The sequence below is a fragment of the Suillus clintonianus genome (assembly GCF_016758775.1).
Source record: "Suillus clintonianus strain FC179 chromosome Unknown DEU56scaffold_79, whole genome shotgun sequence".
In the NCBI taxonomy this organism is placed as follows: domain Eukaryota; kingdom Fungi; phylum Basidiomycota; class Agaricomycetes; order Boletales; family Suillaceae; genus Suillus; species Suillus clintonianus.
In genome coordinates, this window is record NW_024539303.1 from 1 (window position 1) to 17,566 (window position 17,566).

Here is a 17,566-nt window from a genome sequence, read left to right on the forward strand (position 1 = left end):
TTTGTGCGTTTGTTCGTGTCTGTGCATTTGTGCATTTGTTCGTTCTCTTGTTTGTTTTCAGGCAAACAGATGTTCGACTGAGGTGAAATGGATGCTCGCACAGGGCCGTCACAAACTCACACTCGGACATAAATTGCATGCAAACTTTCTATTAGATTATTTTACAATGAATTACAGCTGTAAAACATTTCTAGACGTGTCGAACCATATTACATAACCCGGCACAGTAGAGCGCTTGGGCTATGGACCTGGACTAATCCAAAAGGGACACCCAAAAACCATGCTCGTTTTGGAACCTGTGCATATGTGAGTTGGTTTTGCCCAGTGGCGATGACACCGTCCCTGCGAGATACATAAATATCAGTACTCAGTGGTGGGATGCAATTAGCTATCCCCCCGTTACATTATTTACAACTTCAAAACCCACCCGCTCATTTACCATACCCTTCAAGTTAGCATGTCACCCAGCAATAATACAGGTTCCAGTCAGCCCGCCAGGAGTAAGTACTTACCACTATAACGGATACAAACAACTGTGAATACCTGTTGTTGCAACAGGTGAACGAGGTGCAAAAAAAAGAGCTATGGCAGCGCCCAGCTCCAGAAAATCCCACTGTGATGAAGAAAACAACTGCACAAAGGAAAGCTCACGTGTCTGTAACCAAGCATGGCCGCCACGATGGTGGTGTAGCACAAGTTACTAGTAGTCGGCCCGATACCCCAGATGAGATCCTAGGGCTTGCAGCTAAAAAGTGTCGAGGTAAGTATCTGAACCGAGTCCAGGGTCTCAGTACACTTACATGGGTACATAGTCGTGGGTGAAACATCTAAAGGAAAAGCAAATACTAAGAAGCGCCGAGGTGAGCACTGATCCGGACTGATTCCATGATGACTAATCTTTGGGGGCCGGGTACAGTCACCGAACCATATGCAGATTCCGATATTGATGTCGATATTGATGAAGGCCTCATGAGCGCTGTCAAGCACACGCAAAAGAAAGGTCAGTTAGCATAACGGTGTCTAGTTGTCGGTTCAGCAAACTCACAGGTTTTGCAGGAAAAGAAAAGGAACTATGGTCACACACCTCCCAACCAATCGACAATGAATTTTCAAGCGACGAACCTGTCGATGAGATCTCTGATTCTCGACCTAGTCACAATGACTCGGAGAAGGACAGTGAGGAGGAGGAAATTGAAGACGACTTGGAGGAGCCCAAGTCCTTATCAGCCGAAGTAAGTGACATTGTTCATAGTAGTAACTGATTGTACCTTCAATTTATTTCCCTCAGACACCAGTGTTTGTTTCGAGGTCGAAGGCAGAACAGACTGACCTCCCTTTGACCCAACCCACCTGGCCTCGTACAACTACCTCGAAGGAGCTGATGCGGGCGGCTCAACTATTCCCCTTTCCGTCGGCTCAACCAAGGGCTACCAAGGTAAGTTGGCTTGGATACTTACCTCCATGTTGAAATAATAATACCCCTCAGAAAACAAAATCTAAGTCTGCGCATGATCGTAAATGAGCAGATGAGGTGAGTGAAAGTTCTCTCACAGTTATCTCGTGTTCGAATGATGTTTTGGACTCTCCAGACACCTGTTTGGGCAGATACTCAAGTCGTCGTGTCAGATGAGGAACATGAGCCCATCATGGTGTTAGACGACTCCGAGGAGGACAACCCAGATCACTCTAGAAGGCCCACACTTGTATGGACAGACACTGGTAAGTTGAAGCTGATGGACCAAGATATTGACACCCGTCGTGTGGTCCAAAGAGCGATCTTGGAGGCAAAAGTTCACTTGACATTTGTCAACGGCTATCCGGAGCTCACCGAGAAGAGCCTGTTTACGCGGGACGCACTCTTAACAGCAGCTCGCGCCTGCAGTGTCCTGCCCATCAAGGATCGCCTCAAGTCTGATGACTCGTATGTGACAGCTCTCGCCACGCTGGTATGCTCAAGAGTTGGACTCTTCGCAATATTACTAATTGGTTGAACCTCTCATACAGATTGAAGCCCGAGTGCCACTTTTCCGCACTGAATTAAAAGACGACGCTTGTGCTCAAGTGACGTCATACTATCGTCTTGGCCCTGATTGTGTCGACACTGTGAAGGCTTTGCTGGTCAACCACGTCTACCATTATGAACAGCATTTCAATGTAGGTGGCTATGTTCTGGGTTGCACAAATTGATTTGCTCAACACTGTGCACACTCTCCAGGAGAAGAACGACCCCATTCCACAGCCAAAAAAGCCATACTTCGCTGATATCTTACCATATCTAATGAAGGGGCGCTACTTCAATGGGCTAAAGTCAGTTGGCATGAAATTTTCAGACCGTTTCAAGGAGATTGCGCAAAACAAGGCCCAGCGGCCCGAAGTTACAATTCCAATGGTCGCCTTAACGAGTACTTCGGTATATTTATTGACATACTCTGGGTCCGAGTGCATGTACTAACAATGAGTGTATAGGTGTATGCTGCACTCTTCTGGAAGGCTAATGGATCTCCATCGAAATTCAATTTTACTGGCAATCTATTCAGCGAGGTCTACTTTTTTCATGTGAAATTTCTTGAAGACATGAAGGTGACGGCGCCGCGCAAGTTTCACAAGATGATGGCTGACATTTTCGAGGCTATCCAGTGAGTCCATTTCTGCGCTGCGCCAACTCATCTGTCCAAGTCTCACACCTCACAAGGAAACTCTGCACCCATGGCAACAACGCTTTAGTTGGATCACACGAGTCTGCGATGGCTTTCCTCGATATTGCTGGCATGGATGACGAGGAGTAGATTTCCAAGTTGCGGTCTCATCATTTTATATAATTGCATTCACGTATATCATTCTCAACGCTCCTTTATTGTCTCATATTCTACAAGCTATGCTGATATACCCCTCTTTTAATGAAAACTTAATTTGTTCTTGTAAAATGTTGGAACGAAATCAATGAAATCCTGAACAGACCGTCAAAATAAGATCCTTGATAACTTGTAAGTTTGTGAATTTATTTAAAATCATCACTAACTTAGTGCGCAGGAGTAAGTTAAAACGTTTGAATGAAATCAATGAAATCCTGAACAGACCGTCAAAATAAGATCCTTGATGACTTGTAAGTTTGTGAATTTATTTAAAATCATCAATAAATTAGTGCGCAGGAGTAAGATCTGGTGGGGCAGTAAAAAAGGTTCTCTAATCTGCTAAGACGTCTAATTTTGTGAAACTACAATGAATTAGAGAAAATTTTATTAATCTTGACATACTTAGTATATGTTTGTATCAGAGGGTTTTCCTGATGGAGCTCGCCTGTCTTAGATCGTTTGACATCCGCCCGTTGCTATTCTGTCGCCTGATGGTGAATGTGCAAGACACACATATTGCTGCTCCGTCTTGATTGGGCCCACCTCGATTTCCCTGCTTTCTGCTTTCCGAACGAGGATTGTTCTATCATCGGACCCGCTTGCGATATTGTCTCCACTGGGAGACCACGATAGTGACCGCATGTTCCAAATATGATCTATCCGTCGGTCTTCCATCGCTGAACGATTCCGTCTTCCCTCCTGCACACAGTTTTCTTTCCGTCCAGTGAAAGTTCCATTGCCCATATCCTTCCGCCCTCGCCTGTCCATGGTTCTCTGACACGAAATACCGTGTCGCAGTTCCACTTGCGCATCGTGCTATGCAATGAATCACTCACAATGTGAACCTCATGATTTGATCATGGCCTGTCCGTGTGCTCTGAACCGAAAGCGACCACGCTCGAAATACTGGAAAGTTGGTTCAAGCACAGAACCTTCTTCTCCTCAGACTTTGTGCTCTGGTGCTTCGAGCACGCCATCTGAGTCACGGACGACTTCTTCTCCCCAATCCTTAGCCCCGACAATGGTCGCCCTGGAAAAATATGTGGCCCAGATTGTCTCGACGCTCTATACCCGTTTCTCCATCCTTTCGTCCTTTCGTCCTTTTATCACCCTTTGGGCCCTCTCAGCGCTCCCTCGAGTGGAGTTGACGAATTATTGTAATCCATGCTACTGTATGCGAATGAAAAACACACATGGTTTCTAAACGCATGCGTTTGAGATTAATGATCTTCTAAGGTGAAGTCGACACCTTCTCGAGGCACCGAGTTCAGGAATCGAAAAATCGTTTCAAAACTCGATTTGCTACGTTTGTATTTCCAACATCAATGAGAGGGAAGGTTCCTCCAAAAGTCGCGTGTTAAAAAAGACTTATCAATGGCTAAGCACGGAGCTTAAAGTCCCAGTAGCGTCGTCTTGACCATCAGCTTCCTTTCTGCAAGCACGGTCCATGACAAGCTCGAGTGTCACAGCCGTTCCTACAGTTGGTGGCGAAGGAGCAAAGATTCAAGTCGTGCGGCAATCACTGTGGGCCTTGCATCCCCAGATGCTCATGGATGAGAGCCCCTTTCCCTATTGGCAGCCTCGCAAATTATAACTTCTCGTTCTGTGCACAAGGATGTGACTAAGAAACGCCAGTAAGGGCTTCCAATTTAAATCAACAGCGTCTGCGCCTCGCTAACTCGGCCTGGGTACTTGAGTCTGCGAACGCAAACACGAAAGATAAGGTAGTGGCCTAGGGTTGGCCTAGGTCTGACTCGGCACCTTGTCCTGTGTCTTTCAACCCTCTTCGGAACAAATAACATACGTATTACGACGAAATATGTGCTAATACACATGTCTCCTTGAAATCCACTCTGCAACTCCAAATAAATAAGTACCACGACGAAACTTGTCAATCAAGAAAAAAGACAATTCTCCTGCTCCCTGCGGAGCACTAGACCACCATTAACTCCATCGAGCATCTCCCGTGCTATACGCCGCTGCCAGTCGATATATGCACGCGATCCTGGAAAGCGATTGAGGTCATGCCGGTTGCTGCATCAGAGTCAGCCACGAGCCGAGCGTGATATTCTCGGACGCTAAGGATGAGGCGTGGTCCGAGCACAAAGGCCAGTATGACAGTTACAATCTGAAGAAAACCAAGCAAAATCTGAGTTTCCAGGGAAAATTGGTCCTGTATAAATGATGAACCGCGGTCGCATGCAGAGGTCAGAAAAAGATTGCCATACCGCTAAGATCGCTGGATAAAAATCAACCAAGAGGCTGAAGCAAGACACAGGAATAAAACTAGCAGCACATTCAATCATTCAGCGGAAAAGGGAGACACATTCACAATATGAGCTCACCTCGCAAAGTAAAGCACATGGGATTTTATCAACACCTTGAAACAGTCGCCAATAAACCCTCCTGCAGATTCTTGTCGCAGTTCACGGAAGTGTTTTACAGCAATCCAGACTAAGAAACACAGCGCGAGGACCTCCCAGATAGTGCCAAGTATCCAAGTAATGGAATTCAGAAAATTCAGAAGTTGGGAATTGTCCACTGCATCAGTAGTTGTGCACGCATAGGTGCCAGAGAGAATGAGTTCCTCTAGTGTTCATCAATGAGCGCTATGCACGGTTTTTATTCAAAATTAAGTGTACCCCCTGAAACGTGCCTCGTTGCCATTACAGTGACCACTACGCTGAAAATGTCGTTAGCCGAGCACACGACGACGAGAAATATCAGGATGTTTCTGGATCGTTGATACATGGCATATAACCGAGTGATCATGATGACTGCAACATGTTTCGGTCAAGTCAATATCATAGTTCTTATAGCCGCACAACTCACCACCCGGCATTAGAAATGCCACAAATGTCGTCCAAGCAAACACGAGGGCCAGAATCCGGCCTGAGAAATCCGGTTAGTGATGGGCCCTAGGTGGATCACACACTAAAAACAGACTCACATCTGTAGCAATCAAGATAATAAACGAAGAAGCTGGTCAAGAATGACACTCACCCCTACAGGGTGTCGCGGTTAATTGAATGGGAATAGCAGGCATCGGTGCAGAAGACTCACTGCATCTGTCAATAAAATCGTCGGAACACTTACTGTATGCCATTGGTCAGAAAAACAAACACTTGAATGCGGGAAGACATACACACTATGTTCAGGCTGAGTGTGAGAGATAGCAGATTAGCACGGCACCAATTGTCAAGCCTTCTGAACATACACACTATATACAAATCCAAGATAGCGCAACTAGGATATTGTCAAGTCAGCAGAAATTCATGACAGGCAAACTACGTACACTCAGATAGAGAACGGTCACCAAGGACCAACGTTGTCTCTGTCGCAAATCAATATTGTTCTTCTGACGTGGAACCGTGCTCACCCAGACCAGTTCGACCTACAAACAAATCTTAGCGAGATGGCTGCTCCGGTCATAGCATCAACATACCTCTTGTCCGAACGTAAGGGCTGGAAATACTTGTAGGAAATCAGCAATTCTCTAATGTTATCGTGCTCACCCCAATCATACGTCAGTGCAACAGCAGCGGCAACTGGAAAACCGCAATCAAGGTCAGATCGAGACATGAGCGCCGAGATCTGACTGCTCTTCACGAACCTGTAAAATAGCTGCTAATACGCCAAGCGTTGATGAGTGGCCAATAACTAGGGTCGTCTGAGACTAGTGTCATACTGTTAGAGAATGGATGTGAGAGAGCGGGGAACTTGGTGGACATACGACGATGATATTCGTGCTAGATATACTACTTACCATCCAGTGCTTGGATAACCTATAGATATCCGTTGCTGTCAATAGATATGATGTCACGTTCGAAGTGATGTAGCGGGCCTTGAATACAATGCCGCGGTGATGTGAAAGTGATCAGCACGTGCACTACAGGTTCTAGTACTAGAATCAACAATATTTGCTCATTGCGTCGGAATGATGCCAGACCAGCTGTTAGAAATAGTAGGGGATATCCACCTACCCAGGCTAGCAATAACTCCCTCCAAGTACATGTCTCAACAGGTGCACTTTCTTGCTATCCTATCATGAGGATGTCGAAAATGATTAGCGCAGAATCTTCGATTTGCATGGTGGAGTTGGTGGCACCCAATGGTGATGAGAATCAGGTTTCACGGTCAGGGACGACCTAGTTAAAATTCTGTGATTGATATCAATCCCTAGATCAACTTGAAGACAGCACTAAGACGGCATAGGCGAAAAGAAGAGCCGAACACATGGTTATGACTGCATGAAGCTCGACTTGTTATTTGTACCGTACAGCTTAATCTTGTGGATCTTGATGGCGATATTATTAATATGAGCCTCAGCAGCATCTATGATATCCCAGCGCTGAAGGGGTAACACTATGTTGGCACGCCATCAGAAAAGTCAGAGATTTGAACAAGATAACACACTTGCCAACAGCTGCCAACGCACACCCTCAACGCTAATGAAAACCGATGCAAAATGTGCGACCTTAAATGTATCATGCAATTGATGTGAATGGGAGCCGAGCTCTACTCGCGTTGTTCCTACTTCCTAGGGTAGGGACGTGGATGGATTGGAACAACGCCTGTGCAGTGCTTATGTAATCAGGCAATAAAATACTGATTTACATAAAGATGTGGGGCTCAACGTACATAAATAGACATAAATCAAGTAACTTTGGTTTGCACGGGCGGAACACTTGAACACTGCAACTGCAAAACATGAAAGAACGTCAACTTGAACTGTCACCTTGTTTTTTCGAGATGTTCTTGTCACACAGCAGTCCATTATGACAAACCAATCAAGTAGTACTTCCCACATGCTGGTCGTGGTGGGCGTAGCGATTTCTGAGTTGGTGTTTCGGGTTGCCGCGGCGGTGGGGGCAGTGGCTTCCTCAATGGTCGGTGTCGCAAAGGATTCAGAATTCATCATGCTCATTAGGGTAAGCCGTCCGTATTCTGGACTCTGACACTGGCCATGAGAAAAACAGTTGCACAGTACTCGCTGCTTTTTCTGTTTGGTCCTCTCTGGTAGCGAAGTAACAATGTCAGTGAGTTCTCGTGTGTATGACAGGATTTCATGAGGCGGCGCTAACAGTTGTTGTGTAACAGGCTCTATTTTTGCCAAGCCACGCCGCTGCCTCGCTACAGCTAGGTTTATCCTCATGATCATTTGCTGCATTCCAATCATGCGATCTTCACACACTGGACATATCTTTGCCCACCAGAATCAAAACAACGATGTAAATTTTGATATTTGCTGTGTTTGGACTTGGCTCTTGGCATGCAACGGAAGTTTGCTGTAGAACATCAGAATCTACTTCTTGTGTTTTGCTACGAGAGCATCCACCTCACACAGGTATTCCAGATCGAACACATTATGCGATCACTGAATCACCTGCCAATAGCGGCTTTTTCATGCACAGCGATTCTTCTAGTGTGAACATAGCCCCATGGCATCGCACAAGCCCCCCAATACATTTTCAACCAAATCTTGCCTGAAATATCTTTTCACGAGGCGCCAGCAAGAGATATCAACTTGCGCAGGACAATCATACTTGTCACAGATGACACGCCCACGCCAACTACGAAGGACAATTGCACCTGCCTCCGCTTTTGTCGTACGTATCAGATAGACAGTACCACTTCAGAACTTGTTTGACCCTTCGAACAGCGACCTTAGACCTTTTTGACCACAATCTGCCTTCCAGCGTCAATGCAGGACTTGTGCTGTGCCTACACTCATTAGTAAGTCGAGATGTGCTTTGGATATTGGCTTACCTTTTTTCCCAGAGGTCACTATCTCCTACTCGTGCCGTGCGGGTATGCAGCCATCACCGCTCTCTAAGCGACTTGTATTCGGTGCGCCCTCATGTCATGAGTCGTGGACTGTACGACTGACCGTTGTGCATATCCCACCACAGCAGATTTGCTAGTATACATCGATCAAGCTGAAAACCCCTCCTTTAGCAGAGCTTTGGCCGTCAGCTGATAATTGTGCTGTGGCGTCAATGTCTGTTCGTGTTCCACGAAATCAGAGTCGACCAATCAAGTGCGTTTTACCGCGTCTGAGCATTCCACTATTTGCAAAGGCTATTGAAATATTGCAATACGCAGCTGAGACTTACCAGACGACGGATTGTATTCAAGAATGGCTGGCGGCACCATCATCTAACGTTTAGCACTGATCAGGACATGGGAATGACTCGATACCCCGCCAGACGAACGGGTGACTGATAGTAGTCCAGTGCGATGGGGCGCAGGACGGTGACAGTCTGACAGAGGTGTTCGGAGCTTCAGTTCACTCAACTGTCTTCTTGTGCTTTTTACAAGAATGGAACGTCCCATATACATTGTGTATTAGTGTGAGGTGGGCGCCCGCACCTGGCTGTACTTGGGGCACATACCACTTGTTACATATACTCGACAGATGATGCAGAGGGATAAGCACATGACTCAAACTGGCAAACCTATAGCGAGTTTTCGTTGTATCGAGTCCGAATGTGGCGTTAGAAAATCTTGGACAAACACATAAGATTTCAAACGTCAACGGTCACACTGGCATGAATTCGAAGGCCTGGGCTCCATTATATCTATTGTAAATGTAATGCTCTGTAGGCCATTGCTAGCACTCCCCTTCCTTCTGTTTGGTCTACCAACAGGAGTCTAGCATAGCGTGGTCCTGTGATCAATCCACCAGAATCTGCCTAGATGCTTGCAGGTAGCAGCAGCTGCAGTATATCGATGGGAGGCGCGCAGAATTCCAAGCGGCATCTTCCCTGTTGAAGTTTGTACAATACGAGTTAGTCGACGCCATGAACTCTTACTTATCAGAACTATCGTCCAATGCATTGGTCTACCTGCCTCGCTCTCCCGTTTTCCCTTTCATTTGTGGCGGGAGTTTCTACTTTTAATGCAAGGGCATATGCTGTCCAGTCCACTAGTTGCAGAGCTGTAGATCGCGCCCTGAATGAGGAGGTCGATATTACCATTGGTACACATTTACGCGCGTTGCTTATCCAGGGCCGGGGAAAGGCGTCGACGATGGTGAGAATGTGGAGTCAGATAATGCTGCGTGGTTGTTCAGGGCGTGCATCTGAATCTGGAGAGCGAGTTGCCCTTCGGTCACTGAGGGATGATTGGGGTCGTAGTTGGACGAAGGCGCGGTGTGGATGGGACAGCCACAGTAGGTATTATTGCGCCGAACGTGCGAGAATGGGTAGGGATAGGGCGAGCCTACTGGAGGTGCTGGGCTGGCTTGCATGCTTTGCATGCCAGATATCAATGGCGACCGGAGCAGCAGTCTGGTTGTGAGGTGTGGGCGGTATAGGTGCGACTGGACGAGGAGCTTGAAAGTAATGCGATATAAAGGCAGCTGCGGCATCATCGTGATTCTGATCATCTGAGTAGACTTGATTTTGCAGCGGGTGTGGCCGCCCGTTGCTCTGATGCTGTTGTTGATCTGCACCACGAGTGTCAGAAAACGTGCGGCTCTGCTGGTGCCGCAGATCATGCTCTGATACATAGTCAACCTGCTCAGTCGTTAGCCTCACCGGAAGTGCTGGTCGGTTAGTAGACGGACAAGAATGTGGCGAGAAACAGACATGGTTTTGTCGTCCAGTGAAAGCTCGTTGTCAGATCTGGGCAATCACAAGAACATTAGTCGTCTGGCAAATAGGATTTTGAAGAAGAGACGTACGATGTAGCATCAGGCAGGTGTGATTCAATGTGTGCTAGCGGCAGAAAGAACAAGACGTCAGCTAAGTCGGAGTCTGAGTCGCACGCTACATACCTTCAAGTTGCTCGAACGTCCAGTTTTATGGGGGCGACAAGTCACTGAATTTGGAGAGACAGTCGTTAAAAATGTGGGATAGGACTTCAGTTGGCAAGTCCGAGTCATAGAAGCGTTTTTGGGTCCGGATCGTGTCTGCGAGGAAATAATGTTCAGAAGCGTAACCTCCCGGGCAAACGAGCGTTCTGATGGTCCCTCCTGTGCATATCACCTTCATACTCTCGTTTCGTCCAAACACGGTTCCGTTTTGCATTCCGAGTTGTCGATCGACCTAGGTGGATCGCTGTCGTTCCTTTAGTATATAACGGGGTGACCAGAAAGTGCGTGACTCATTCAAGTTTCCCATGGGATCTTAGTAAGCAAGATAACAACCTCTGCTCTCCGCCATGACAAAATTGAACACTGACTTTGGAATGGGGAAACAGAAGACCCCACGAGAATGCCTATAGAGCCTATGCTGGGATGACCGCTCTTAAAATCTCCCCTGCATTTTCCTATGACGTGCAGATTGAAGGCACCCCGGCCGATCTACGTGACGCGGTTGCCCAATCACAGTACTATCTCGAAAATGACAAACTTGGGCGTCTCGTCGTAGGCCACGGTGCCATTTCTTCAAAGGCTGTGAAGCTCCTGGGTACCTGTAGCGAGCAGTACGCACTGACCATTACAGCAGACGGCTCAGCTGCTACTTTGACAGCGAACTCGTCGTTGGGTCTGTATAGAAGACTTACTACTTTCAATCAGATTTTCTACTACTATGGAGATGTAATTTACACTTTACTCGCCCTGAATGGAAAGCGACTACGCTCGAAATACTGCAGGGTTGGTTCAAGCAGAGAACCTTCTTCTTCTCAGACCTTGTGCTCTGGAGCTTCGAGCACACCATCTGAGTCACGGACGACTTCTTCTCCCTAATCCTTGGCTCCGACACATGGTCGCCCTAGAAGAGTATGTACCCCAGATTGTCTCGGCGCTCTATACCCGTTTCTCCATCCTTTCGTCCTTTTATCACCCCTCAGGCCCTCTCAGCGCCCCCTCTGATTACCATCCTTCTGTTAGCTTGGATTGGAGTTGACGAATTATTGTAACCCATGCTACTGTATGCGAATGAAAACACACATGGTTTCTAAACGCATGTGCTTGAGATCAGTGATCTTCCAAGGTGAAGTCGACACCTTCTCGAGGCACCGGGCTCAGAAATCCAAAAAATTGTTTCAAAAATCGACTTGCTACGCCTGTATCCCCAACATCAATGCGTCTTCGCCCCGCTAAGTCGGCCTGGGGACTTGAGTCTGCGAACGTAAATGCGAAAGATAAGGTAGTGGCCAGGGATGGTCTAGGTCTGACTCGACACCTCGTCAAGTCTCTTTCAAGGCTCTTCGAAACAAATAACTTGAATACATATTACGACAAAATATGCGGCAAGACCCATGTCTCCTTGAAATCGATTTCGCAACACCAAATAAATAAGCACCACAATGAAACTTGTAAAAAAAGCTAACTCTCCTGCTCCCTGCAGAGCACCAGACTACCGTTAACTTCATCGAGCATCTCCCGTGCTACACGTCACTGCCAGTCGATATATGCACGCGCTCCTGGAAAGCGATTGAGGTCATGGCTGTTGCTGCATCAGAGTCAGCCACGAGCCGAGCGTTATATTCTCGAACGCTAAGGATGAGGCGTGGTCCCAGCACAAAGGACTGTATGGCTGTCAAAATCTGAAGAAAACCAAGCAAAATCTGATTTTCCAAGGAATTTTGGTCCTATAAAAATGATGAACCGCGGTCACATGCAGAGGTCAGTGAAAGATCGCCATACTGCTGAGATCGTTGGAGACAAAAAATATACGAGGTTGAAGCAAGACACGGCAACAAAGCTAGCACATTCAATCATTCAGTGGAAAAGGGAACCATATTCACAATATGAGCTCACCTCGCAAAGTAAAGCATGTGGGATTTGATCAACACCGTGAAACAGTCGCCGACAATCCTTCCTGCCGAATGTTGTCGCAGTTCACGGAAGTGTTTTGCAGCAATCCAGACTGCGAGACACAGCGCGAGGACCTCCCAGACAGTGCTGAGTATCCAAGTCATGGATACCAGAAGTGAGTAATTATCCGAAAAGCCAGTAGTGCACGCATAGGTGCCAGAGAGAATGAATTCCTCTTGTATTCATCAATGAGCCCCATGCACGGTTTTTATTCAAAATTAAGTGTACCCCCTGAAGTGTGCCTCATTGCCATTCCAGTGACCGCTACGTCGACAATATTGACAGCCAAGCACACGACGACGAGAAATATCAGGATCCTTGTGGATCGTTGGTACATGGCATGTAACCGAGCGATCATGATGACTGCAACATGTTTCGGTCAATTCAATATCAATATCAGAGGTCTTATAACTACACAACTCACCACCCAGCATTGCAGATGATACAACACTCGTCCAAGTCCACGTGAGGTACAGAATCCAGCCTGAGAAATCTGGTTAGTGATGGGCCTTGGGTGGATCACACACAACCAAACTCACACCTGTAGCAGTCATGATAGTAAACGAAGAAGCTGGTCAAGAATGACACTCACCCCTACAGGGTGTCGCGGTTAATTGAATGGGAATAGCAGGCATCGATGCAGAAGACTCACTGCATCTGTCAACGGAATCGTCGGAACACTGCCTGTATGCCACTGGTCAGAAAAAACAAACACTGTGAATGCGAGAAGACATACCCAGTATGTCAATGCTGAGTATGAGACATAGCAGATTAGCACGACACCAACTATCAAGCCTTCTGAACATACACATAAGTGACAATTCCAAGAAAGCGCAACTAGGATATTGTCAAGTCAGCAGAAATTCACAACAGGAAAGCTACGTACACTCAGATAGAGAAAGGTCATCAGGGACCAACGTTGTCTCTGTCGCAAATCAATGTTGTTCTTCTATGGTAAAAATGTGCTCACCCAGACCAGTTCGACCTACAAACCAATCTTAGCGAGATGGCTGCTCCGGTCATAGGATCAACATACCTCTTGTCCGAACGTAAGGACTGGAAATACTTTTAGGAAACCAGCGATTCTCTGATGTTATTATGCTCACCCCAATCATACGCCACTGCAACAAAGGAGGCAACTGGAAAACCACAATCAAGGTCAGATCGAGACATCAGCGTCAACATCTGACTGCTTATCACGAACCTATGAAATAGCTGCTAATACGCCAAGCGTTGATGAGTGGCCAATTACTAGGGTCGTCTGAGACTAGTGTCATACTGTTGGAGAATTGATGTGAGGGAGCGGGAAACCTGGTGGACATACAATGATGATATTCGTGCTAGATATACTACTTGTCATCCAGTGCTAGCGCTTGGTTGACCTATAGATATCCGTTCCTGTCATGTCATGTTGAGTCGAAGTGATGTAGCGGGCCTTGAATATGCCGCGGTGATGTGAAAGTGATCAGCACGTGCACTACAGGTTCTAGTACTAGGATCAACAATATTGGCTCATCGCGTCGGCATGATGCCAGACCAGCCATTAGAAATAGTGGTAGCAAAGTAACACTGTCGGTGAGTTCTTGTGTGTATGACAGGATTTCATGGGGCAGCGCTAATAGTTGTAGGCTCTATTTTTACCAATCCACGCCACTGCCTCGCTACAGCTAGGTTCATCCTCATGATCATTTATTACTGCATTCCAATCATGCGATCTTCCACGCACTTGACATATATTTTCCCATCAGAATCAAAAAACAATATAACTTTTGATATTTGCTGTGTTTGGACTTGGCTCGTGGCCAGGGGATAGGTGTTTGCATGGTCGAATGCAACGGAAGTTTGCTGCAGAACATCAATTTACTTCTCGTGTTTTGCTACGAGTCTCGAGAGCATCTCACACTAGCAGGTATTCCAGATCGAACACATTAATATGCGATCACCGAATCAGGCACTATCTACGACTGACCGTTGTGCATATCCCACCCACAGCAAAGACGCGACACAGTTACCATACAGATTTCCTCAGCAAGGCTCTGATCGTGTCATACCCTTCGAATTTATGCAGCGCATCGTTAACACGAATTCTGGCGCAAGAATACTAACCCACGAGAGACCTTGATACACACGTACGCGATGAGTGTACCGGGCACGAATCCTCCATACAGGCCAACAATTTTGTCGGAACGCAGGATCTGGTATACGTAGAAAATCCCCTTTAGCGGAGCCTTGGTCATCAGCTGATAATCGTGCTGTGGCGTCAATGCCTGTTCGCGTTCCACGAAATAAGAGACGACCAATCAAGTGCACTTTACCGCGTCTAAGTATTCCACTATTTGAAAAGGCCGTTTAAATGTTGCAATCCGCAGATGGGGCTTACCAGACGACGGATTGTATTCAAGAATGGCTGGCGGTGCCATCATCGAACGTTTAGCACTGATCAGGACATAAAAATGGCTCGACATCCCGCCAGACGAATGGGTGAAGCTGATAGTAGTCTAGTGCGATGGGGCACAGGACGGTGACAGAGGTGTTCGGAGATTCAGTTCACAAACGCTCAGGCTGGTCAACTGTCTGCTTGTGCTTTTCACAAGAATGGAGCATCCCATATACAAAAGGTATTAGTACTAGGTGGGCATGCAAACCAGCTTGCTGCACTTGGGTACATACCACTTGTTGCATACTCGACGGTTGACGCAGAGAGATAATTTGACTCAAGACTGAGTCTTCTTTGTGTCGAGTCCGAATGTGGCGTTAGAAAAACTTGGACAAACACATAAGATTTCATACGCCACACTGGCATTACAGTACATTATCTCATAATGTATAGCGACGGGAGCTGCCTTTTCGCTATACAGTATGAAAAATATACACTACCAAACAATTCCCACGGTGGGGGGTCAACCAAGATTGGGGGTGTCGATGCGCGCTACAGTCCAAAAATCAATACATTCAGCGAGTACATCGAAACGGTATGTTACTTGATGTTCCAGAATCGGTCTAATGTAGCCTGCTTTGCATTCTGCAATTCCTCGCGCCGTAGCGCCGCTCGGAATGCACGAAGTTTGTGAACAAGATCAAGTGAAGAATCAGCACCAGCTCGCGCAACACATGCAGCCTCCAGCTTTTCACACAGCGGAATCAGTTCAGCGGCACAGACCTTGGGCTGGTCACCCTCATCCTCATCATCTGACTCCACTTCAACCAGCTCCCCGCTCCTAATTCCTTGCCGGCGCTGAATTTCTGCAACAATTGCATCATCATCCTCGTAAGCAGTTACTTCCCCGATGTTCTTCTCCTCTCGAGGGTCGAGAATCTCGTCAACAGTCAGTGGTGTGCCAATGATCCGTCTTCGTGTTGTGAGCTCCTCTATGGAGCTCATCAATTCATTTTCGAGAGTTTGGAGTTGAGGTGCCTTGGTAAGAGACGGAATTTTGACAACGAGCCCAGTTCGTCGACATGCAACCGATGCGAGTTTCTCAACAGCCTCGGCCGCTTCGATGTTGTCACCCTCCGCATCCATAACAGCTTTGAGGGCATCTGTCCAGTCCTCCTCGACATAATGATTGCCGAGGTGTTCTTTCAGGCGAGCTTCGGCCTGAGGCAAGGTCATGGAATCAATATCCGCGAACTCGCGGATGATTTTCCATGCACCCGGGTCTGCGTGGGCAGGGTGAGACGAGGGTGCCAGAGAGTTGGCTTGGATTTCGGCGTGATTCCAGCAATGCTGAATAGTGGATGGTTCAACGGCATCCCATGCCTCTTGCGCCATAACCATGGCTTCTCGAAGGTTTATTTTGTAGATATCGCGATTACCGGCTTCGTCAAGTTCAATAGCGCGGAGACAGAATGCTCGACGGTAGTGAGCCTTGAAGCAACGAATGACTCCAGCATCGAGAGGTTGAACAAATGATGTTAGATTTGGCTCGAAAAATTCGAGCTGGATGTGGAGTGGTTTGTACGTGATTTTGTGCCCAGAGAAATTGTCGATGAGAAGGCAGATGTAACGTTGTTGGATCCCCATCTTGACATCGAGTACCTTAATCCACCTTGAATTTAATTGTAAATTTGTATGTGAATATCTAGCGTGTACGCGGTGCTTACTCATTAAACAATTCACTTGTCATCCATGCTTTCTTGTTGTTTCGATAGTAAAACCCAGCACTCTGTGGTGACTTGCCACCAAAGCATCGGGGCATTTTGGAGTAACCAATGAACAAAAGTGGAAGCTTCTCACTTCCATCTGCGTTCGTAGCAAAACCAAGAGTCACCCTAAATTTCTCTTTTTTCTTCCCACTCATTTGATGTGTAGCAAGGCCACGATCAGGAGGTGCCCTGATCCATTTTAGTTCCTTTTGAAATTTGAACTGAATACTTGTGAGTGACTTACCTTGCAAACAGACCTGATTCATCAAAATTCCAGCGGTCTCGCACTGGGAAAGTTGACAGGAGACGTCCCACCCGCAACCGTTCGTGTTTCACTGCTTCTAAATCCACTGATCCGGCCTCGCCATGACGCCGGTATTCTTTGATATTGTATGCTTTGCAGAAAGGGGCTATCCAGCCATCACCAAATAGCTGCTCTGCTTCTGGAACACCAAGCTTCTCTTCGAGCTTCCGCCGCTTCTCCCGGAGCATTGCTCCAGTGTAACTCTCACCCTTCTGCTCCATGCTTGTGATCCATTCCACAAGTGCTTCTTCAACATCAGGGCGGGTAACGACACGTGGCCGTTTACTCGAGAGAGCCTTGGGGTATGACTCGATGCGTTGCTCAAGGTGCGTGCGGTCCTTTAATTTTCGCGATAGGGTCGCTTGGGTAAATTCAAGCACCCCTTCTTTTCGTGTCTTGAAATGCTGAACAATACGATCCTGGGGTAAGTCTGGATGTTCATCAATGTATGCAAACACCACCAGCCAGTCGTTCAAAGTAAGATTCTTCCGCCCG

General features: G+C 47.0%; 6 protein-coding genes across 6 annotated transcripts; 2 read left to right on the forward strand and 4 right to left on the reverse strand.

Moving 5' to 3' along the window:
* Positions 1-280: 280 nt before the first annotated feature.
* On the forward strand, positions 281-2,786 carry DEU56DRAFT_959595 (uncharacterized protein; the record flags this gene model as incomplete). Its single annotated transcript, XM_041359308.1, is given in 13 exon segments — positions 281-306; positions 326-500; positions 559-760; positions 813-860; positions 917-1,000; positions 1,057-1,232; positions 1,289-1,435; positions 1,590-1,719; positions 1,744-1,946; positions 2,005-2,154; positions 2,216-2,410; positions 2,467-2,636; positions 2,693-2,786. 13 exon segments carry the CDS (start codon positions 281-283, stop codon positions 2,784-2,786), a joined length of 1,800 nt encoding a protein of 599 aa, XP_041204932.1.
* A 2,035-nt stretch (positions 2,787-4,821) lies between these two features.
* On the reverse strand, positions 4,822-6,434 carry DEU56DRAFT_916071 (uncharacterized protein; the record flags this gene model as incomplete). The annotated part of the gene is made up of 13 exons (XM_041357823.1): positions 4,822-5,025; positions 5,081-5,138; positions 5,198-5,441; positions 5,495-5,629; positions 5,685-5,744; positions 5,799-5,804; positions 5,856-5,947; positions 5,998-6,011; positions 6,081-6,098; positions 6,148-6,186; positions 6,232-6,246; positions 6,298-6,326; positions 6,368-6,434. 13 exons carry the CDS (start codon positions 6,432-6,434, stop codon positions 4,822-4,824), a joined length of 981 nt encoding a protein of 326 aa, XP_041204933.1.
* Positions 6,435-9,680: 3,246 nt separating this feature from the next.
* DEU56DRAFT_822541 (uncharacterized protein) lies at positions 9,681-10,750 on the reverse strand. The gene is made up of 4 exons (XM_041354155.1): positions 10,633-10,750; positions 10,540-10,573; positions 10,449-10,480; positions 9,681-10,353 (listed from the first exon to the last, which is right to left on the reverse strand). Exon 4 carries the CDS (start codon positions 10,351-10,353, stop codon positions 9,856-9,858), a length of 498 nt encoding a protein of 165 aa, XP_041204934.1. The 5' UTR covers positions 10,449-10,480; positions 10,540-10,573; positions 10,633-10,750; the 3' UTR covers positions 9,681-9,855.
* A 183-nt stretch (positions 10,751-10,933) lies between these two features.
* Positions 10,934-11,603, forward strand: DEU56DRAFT_822542 (uncharacterized protein). The gene has a single exon (XM_041354156.1). It carries the CDS (start codon positions 11,095-11,097, stop codon positions 11,545-11,547), a length of 453 nt encoding a protein of 150 aa, XP_041204935.1. The 5' UTR covers positions 10,934-11,094; the 3' UTR covers positions 11,548-11,603.
* Positions 11,604-12,191: 588 nt separating this feature from the next.
* Positions 12,192-13,794, reverse strand: DEU56DRAFT_916073 (uncharacterized protein; the record flags this gene model as incomplete). The annotated part of the gene is made up of 11 exons (XM_041357824.1): positions 12,192-12,395; positions 12,451-12,508; positions 12,565-12,796; positions 12,850-12,984; positions 13,046-13,105; positions 13,358-13,371; positions 13,430-13,458; positions 13,508-13,546; positions 13,592-13,606; positions 13,658-13,677; positions 13,728-13,794. The coding sequence occupies 11 exons, from the start codon at positions 13,792-13,794 to the stop codon at positions 12,192-12,194; spliced, it is 873 nt and encodes a 290-aa protein (XP_041204936.1).
* A 2,242-nt stretch (positions 13,795-16,036) lies between these two features.
* Positions 16,037-16,234, reverse strand: DEU56DRAFT_703360 (uncharacterized protein; the record flags this gene model as incomplete). The annotated part of the gene is made up of 1 exon (XM_041347349.1): positions 16,037-16,234. A coding segment is annotated over one exon (198 nt), but the record flags the coding sequence as incomplete, so codon positions are not given.
* Positions 16,235-17,566: the final 1,332 nt, after the last annotated feature.

Bases quoted from the DNA above. Each gene is read 5' to 3' on its own strand.
- DEU56DRAFT_822541 (XM_041354155.1), bottom strand. From the start codon at position 10,353: ATGATCTGCGGCACCAGCAGAGCCGCACGTTTTCTGACACTCGTGGTG.
- DEU56DRAFT_822542 (XM_041354156.1), top strand. From the start codon at position 11,095: ATGACCGCTCTTAAAATCTCCCCTGCATTTTCCTATGACGTGCAGATT.